General features: G+C 49.3%; 1 protein-coding gene across 1 annotated transcript; it reads left to right on the top strand.

Annotated features, from left to right (window-relative positions):
- Positions 1–596: 596 nt before the first annotated feature.
- Positions 597–5,867, top strand: skida1 (SKI/DACH domain containing 1). The gene has a single exon (XM_080865625.1). It carries the CDS (start codon positions 1,165–1,167, stop codon positions 3,682–3,684), a length of 2,520 nt encoding a protein of 839 aa, XP_080721751.1. The 5' UTR covers positions 597–1,164; the 3' UTR covers positions 3,685–5,867.
- The last annotated feature ends 852 nt before the right edge of the window (positions 5,868–6,719 follow it).

The raw sequence follows: 6,719 nt of genomic DNA, 5'->3' as shown, positions 1-6,719 counted from the left end.
GCCTACAACCTTGGGGAAGAAAAATCAGGAGAAAAGGCTCGAGCACGCTAAAGCAGTTAAGTTTGATGTTTACTGGTCAGGGGGGAAAGCAGTGAGGGGGGGGAAGAGGCAAATTTCTTTGTTTAAGCAGCACGTCCGTAACGCACATCAGCCCGACTAAAATAGCACGTGCTGACTGGAGTCATTTTTACCAACATGCAATCGATTGCATGCTACGGTTACATACATTCTGATGACGACCGCGGGGGGAATTAGCACGACACATCCCGTCCTGTCATGACTATTTTCCGGTTCGGACTACTTACACCGGCTCTACACAAACTCTGCACTGGGCTGGATTTTCTGCAGCTCTTTATTTAGCTATCGAGGAAAAAATGTCACAACAGCATTATTTACTCAGACGGCGGAGACTGTGGGCACAGTTGTAAACTATTGTAATAGCAGGGTGCTGGAGGGGTAGGTGGGCGGGTGGGTGGGGATGGAATATCCATTTTTATTGCATCACCTGTCAGCGGCGTCCAATGGGCGTCGACTCCAGGGGCATTAATTGATGAAGGTGTCTCCAGACAGCCCCCCCCCCCCCCCCCCCCCTCTCTCTCTCTCTCTCTCCCTGTCATTTTATTTGTGGCTCAACCAGCATCCAGAATAGCAGCTGCATTTTAGCTCTTTCTGTTTCTCTCTGGATCTGATTCTCTCTCTCTCTCTCTCATTCTGCTTTCCCCCACCCTCACAACACCCTCTCTCCCTCCCTTTCTGTCGCTCTCCCTCCCTCTCTCTCTCTTCTAGCTATTTTATCCCTCTGGCTGAGGCAGTGGTGTACACCTACCCCTCGTCCTGCTGCCGACCAGAGGGGAGTGGAGTCGGCAGAGGCAGGTAGCAGCCCCGGCTTGGTGGACGCATCCGTCGCATTCCTCCACCACCATGCCGGACCCGGGGCAAGAAGCAAGGAGTGGATGCTGTCGGCTCATTCAATCTATTAGACAGGGGCAGCTCCATTTAACTCCGCATGTCAAAGTTTGCATTTTCATTACGCAGCAGTGTGGCTGGATTATAGGTGTGAGCAGGATGCCTTAAGCTCGCTAACCTATGCCACTCACTGGTGAATCCACAGTATATTGAGGCTGACTACATGGAGTAATAGATTCTAGTGGATACACACAAATCATGGGAGACCTGGAGTGTGGCTTTGAGGAAATGCAAGGAGTGAGGCTGGGATACCTGCTCATCCAAGGCAAGCAAATGTTTGCTTTGTCCCAGGTCTTCACCGACCTGCTGAAGAACATCCCTCGGACCACGGTGCACAAGCGCATGGACTACCTGAAAGTGAAGAAGCACCAGTGCGACCTGGAAGAGCTACGGAAGCTCAAAGCAATAAACTCTATAGCTTTCCACGCCGCCAAATGCACTCTCATATCGCGGGAGGACGTGGAGGCTCTGTATTTCTCCTGCAAGACGGAGCGGGTGTTGAAGTCCAACAAAAGGAAAGCGAAAGCGGCGTGCTCCCCCGGGGATGAGGACGAGTCCTCGGGGTTCCTCCGTGCTGACGGCGAGCTGTGGAGGGAAAAAGTTTGGTTTAGTTTGCAGCACGGCGTCCCGGAGACTCTCACACTCCACGGCAAAGTGGGCAGGAAGAAGGAGCTGACTCCTTGCCTTACCGACTCCAAACTACCTCAGTTTTATTACAAAACGCACGGACGGGATTGCCGTTCGGCGACCAAGTCCAGTTACAAACACTTTAAAAACTATGAAACAGCGAAAATAACAGGGAACCGCGTCACTTTGAGCCAAAGGCACTCGTTTTTCCGGAGCGCGGTGAGCCGGCAGCCGGTGGTGCTTCAGTCCGCCATAGCTGCTCAGTCCAGGCTCTCTCGCTCAGCCGGCGACCTACTTCACAAAAGGAAGAGGAGGCGCGAGGGGGGCGGCGGGAGGGACAGCGCGAGGCACTCGTGGAGCAGAAGCAGGCACGCGCACCACCACGCACCGCCGGTGCTGCTCGTGCAACCCAAATCGTCTGGAAGTCACGGGACTTCTTTCGGTGCTTTTCACCTCGGTCCAGATTTTTATCTCGACCCCCGACCCCACCACCATCACCACCACCAACATCATCATCATCACCACCACCACCACCACGAGCCAACTTTCCCGGAGAGTTACAGCAGCGACACCGAGTCCAGCACCTACTCGGAACGGGCTTACCCCGACTGGGACCTCGGCTCTGGCTTTTCCACCAGCAGCAACTCCGCCAGTTCGGAAGAAGAAGAGGACGGCGAGGAAGAAGATGACACTCAGTCGGAGAGTTCAGAGGTCAGCTCAGAGGAGGAGGAGGAGGAAGAGAGCTCCTCTCAGTCCGACTCCAGCTCAGTTTCGAGCCGTGTTTCGGTTCAGAGCATCCGATTCAGACGGGCGCGGGTCGGATCGCTTGCCAAAAGTCTCAACACCAGCAAAGCACCTTTGGTCCTGCAGCCTACGTTTCACTACAACAACCCAGTGCAGCACGAAAAAGAGCACAAGACCCTCGGACATGTTGCTGCTTCGCAATCACGGGACAGGAGACAGGACAAACTTCAGAAATGTGAATTCACATGCAGAGAGACAGAGCAGGACTCGGGACCCTCGCAGCCCCAAAACTTTAACTCAGCTTCTGTGGGGGAGAGCTTTTTCAGCGAGTCTAAAAGGGAAAATCTGAACCAGGCCGACACTGTGGATGAGCTCATCACATATTCACTGGGACCCAATCGGAATAAGGCCTCTCACCCTTCACGCAGGACACAGGGGCATCCCATCAAATGCCCCCCGGGACTGAGGGCTCAGTATGACCACAGTAAAGAGGCCAAGCAGACCCAGAAATTTGTGGACAGGAGGGATGCGAAAGCGATCGCCAGCCCAAGTCTGCCCACTGCACTGAAAAAAATAAAGACCGAGTCAGAGGAGCCCTCTGTGACCGCCACCTCCTCTTCGGACAGGACAGCCAGGACGCCGCCGTTCAGTCTCCACAATGTGAAAGTTAAAGTGGAGGATAGCTGTGATGAGTATGAATACCAGAGCCAGGCCACTGTAGCTAAATGCAAAGGAGATAAAACAGAGAGCAACAATGGCCACTATCCCAGCGGAGCCATAAAACAAGGAGATTTTTCCAACAGTGGGATTAAAGCCACAGAGAAGAGCCCCGATGTGGCCCTCAGGTCCCCCTGTGGTCCTCAGGAATGCAGAAGTAGTCAAGACGCCCCGTGTATCGAGGAGGGGGAGCACAGGCACAAAAACTGCAGGGCTCCGGTGCAGGGGAGTAAGAAACCCAGAGTTTCCAGGACGCAAACAAAACAAAACCTATCCAGGGTCCACAAGGCTGCCTCTTCTTCTTCGTCGTCGTCCTCCTCCTCTTCTTCTTATTCTTCTTGTTCTCGTCCCGTGGGGCGCGAGGAGGCATCCACGGAGGATTTACCGAGCAGACGCAAACGCAGCAACGTGAACACTGTAGCATCGCCGGCAAAAATGCCTTTCAGCCTAATGGCAAATTTCCCATCCCCGCCGTCGCTGATTGTTGGCAGCGACGGGGATTTGTGCCCCGCTTACTCCCTGAACTCGCTGAGGGGCCCCGGGCCTCCCCCTCCGTCCCACCCCGTGTGGAGGTGGCAGCCAGGCGGCCAGATTCTCCCTCCCCCACACGTTCACAGAACTAGGAAATAGACGGCGGAGCTGTTTTTTAAAGCAAAAAAAAGCCCTGAAAAAGCCCTCACCATTTCCAACCCAAACGTAGCCCGAGTCTTAACCTGTGCGCACCGAAATGCTCGCAACTTTATCGGTGTTGTTTCTTTTCTGTCCCCCCTTTTCTCTCCTGAGAATGGATTTACATTCCGCTTTGTTTTCAAGCTCGATCGAGGAAAACCCACAAGATTCCCCCCTTTTCGGAGCCTCTGAAAACGCCCACAGGACTGTGAGACACCGCTCGTGGATATAAGATTTAAAAAAAAACTTGTGTTAAAATAAGCTATCCTAAGCAATATCTATTCTCAATGGTGTGTGTGTGTGTGTGTGTGTGTGTGTGTGTGTGTGTGTGTGTGTGTGTGTGTGTGTGTGTGTGTGTGTGTGTGTGTGTGTGTGTGAACTCGAATGTTTCTTGTTCGCTTTTCTAATTTGCTCGACCTGTTGGATTGTATAGTGCCGGGTTTCAGTGGTTTGTGCTTTGTCTGAAAGAAGGAAGGGGGGGTAAAAAAAATCACAGCATTCCTTGGGACGAGGCTACTTTAAAAAAGAAAAAAAAACTTGCTAGGATTGAGGAGTAAACTTGACTGAGCAAATCATAAAATAATAATAATTATAATAATATAAAAATCAGGGTTTCCCATTCTGTGCCACTTGGCATATTTTATATATATCAGCGCTGTCTTTCCTCTGGCGTGCTAACCAGCTTGGCCACAAACATCCATGTGCCCAAATATTCAGTTTCAGACATGTATACAAGAAAAGCTCAGTTAATGTCTGGTCATATGCTCACGGTTAAGCCTTTATTAGATTTGACATAAATTTATTCTCGGTGGTTGTGGGATTTCTTTTATTATTATTGTTGTTGGTGTTATTATTTAAAATGATTATTTTTCTAAGGGTGGTTGTATTCTGGTTTTCAGTCATGTTTTTATTTCTGCGGACTATTTCCTGGTTTGCAAGCGTGTGACTGCACATACGCAGGCCCAAACACAACGCGGGCCTTGTATACAGACAATCAAAAAAAAAAAAAAAAAAACAGAAAGAATTTTTTTTTGAATGAATAAGCCTCCTTTATGAGGTCTCACGACAGACTCGACAGATTTGTGTCCCTCTAGGTCCATGTGGCCTCGGCTTCCTCTGGACGCAATAAGAAGTTGTGCCGGGGAGAGTGTGCGCGTGGTGAACATGTAAATAATTCAAGAAAATATAAAATGCAGACAAAATGGGATGTGATTTAGTGATAACGGGAGGGAGGGGGAGTGTAGGGGGAGGCACCAAGAAAGAAAAGAAAAACGAAAAAAAAAATCTGCGTGAAAACACCTTCTAGCCACTAATAAGAAACAATGCGACCAAGCACATGAGAGGGGCTTAAATGCATTGCATTTTGAATGTGTTTAGGTTGTTTTTCAGCTTTAGGGATTTCTAACAAACGTGAAATTACGCGCGAGAGCTGTTGATGCAAAAAGGGAAAGCCCCCACTGCCGGAAGATTGACTGTTTGATTTGAGGTTAAATATTTTATTATTTACAATTCAGCCATGTGCGGCCGAACCATCCAAATGCTGATTTTCTCATCCCTCATTCTCAGTCTCGTTGTTCTTAAAGATGAAAGAAAAACACAGTTCTTTACTATCATTGGCTGCCTTCCTTATAGGGAAGGCAGAAATGCAATCAGGTTCTCTGAAATCTCGCTTCCTTTTTATTTCCTAAACGCATCATCATCATCATCATCATCTCACCGTTCTGAATGTAGCCTCTTTTTTTTTAATATGGCCGCTCTCGGCGTAGTAGCAGGCTATCCCAGACCTGTTTAATGTAGCCCCCACCCATAGCAGTACCAACTCAGACTCAAGCCTACACGCCTTTAAATCAAGTGGTCGAGAAGCACCTACACGTATAGGCATTTTAAGTGAATGTGTGGATGTTTTTAATGGCAGTTGCAGGACGCGCTCTGCTAATTGGTGTGCTTTTCTGTCCACGACAAAGAGAGGCCCCAGCTTATAGGGTGAGCCAGATCACAACAAACCCAAAGCCCCGTGAATGATGTCAGCCTCCTCCACAAGCACAGCAAAGGGCGCATTCATTCAGAGGATTGAAGAAACTATGTAATACGTGATTGTATAGAGAGAGAGAGAGAGAGTGGGGGGGGGGGGGGGGGGGGGGGAGGAGAGAGAGAAGAAAAAATGTACAAAAAGTGCGTTTCACTCTGCCTGCACCATTGTGGATACATGTGGTAGATGTTTAGCCATGTGATTAAAGCGCCACTCTGACTGAACTCACCGTGAGCCTTATGTCTGAGGCTGGGAGAGACAATTCGGACCTGAACTCATATCCCCTACAAGCTTGTAAAAAAACTGAAAAGAAAAAATGGCTAGTTTAGAAGCTACACAACACGAGCTCGTGTTTGTGCAAGCTAGCAGTAAAAGGGGGGGGGGGGTTGCGATGGGTTTGGAGTGTAGTGGTGATGTTGGTGTCGATGGTGGAGGAGGGGGGGTGGTGTAGCTGTGTTGCAAGAGTGAAGCTTTCAACCTTTAATCCGCATGTCAAAAGCATAGGTTGCACGGCATAGGAGGAAGAGGAATCGCCTGCGCCGTGGAGTTGCGCTGGCTTTAGGCCCCCCTCTCCTGACGCACCAGCCTATTCTCACAGTGCACGGCTGAGGGGGGGCGGAGGTGGTTAGAATGGCCTGTTGGGAGGGCCTTTCCACCGTTAAGACAAACAGCTCTCTGACAGTGACGCTATCAATGTAAACAATTGCATCGCACAGCAACTACAAGCTTCATGCTCTCTCCCTCCATACTCCTCCTGTTACCCACTTCACTGCCCTCCATTCATTTACTTTTTGATTTTTACTTTTAAATTTTTTTTCTTTGGATACAATACTTGAGGTCAGGTTTTTTGACACGGAATTTGAAGTCACTGGTTGTTTATATGAAACTGAATATTTATTTTTGTGAATTTTATGGGGTTTCCTGTATATTGATTGATTTTTTTCATTCTTCTTGTGAATATACATGA

This window comes from Rhamphochromis sp. 'chilingali' (assembly GCF_963969265.1).
Source record: "Rhamphochromis sp. 'chilingali' genome assembly, chromosome: 18".
Classification (NCBI taxonomy): Eukaryota; Metazoa; Chordata; class Actinopteri; order Cichliformes; family Cichlidae; genus Rhamphochromis; species Rhamphochromis sp. 'chilingali'.
Note: the sequence above shows the minus strand (reverse complement) of the source record. Positions and strands in the feature narration are given on the sequence as shown.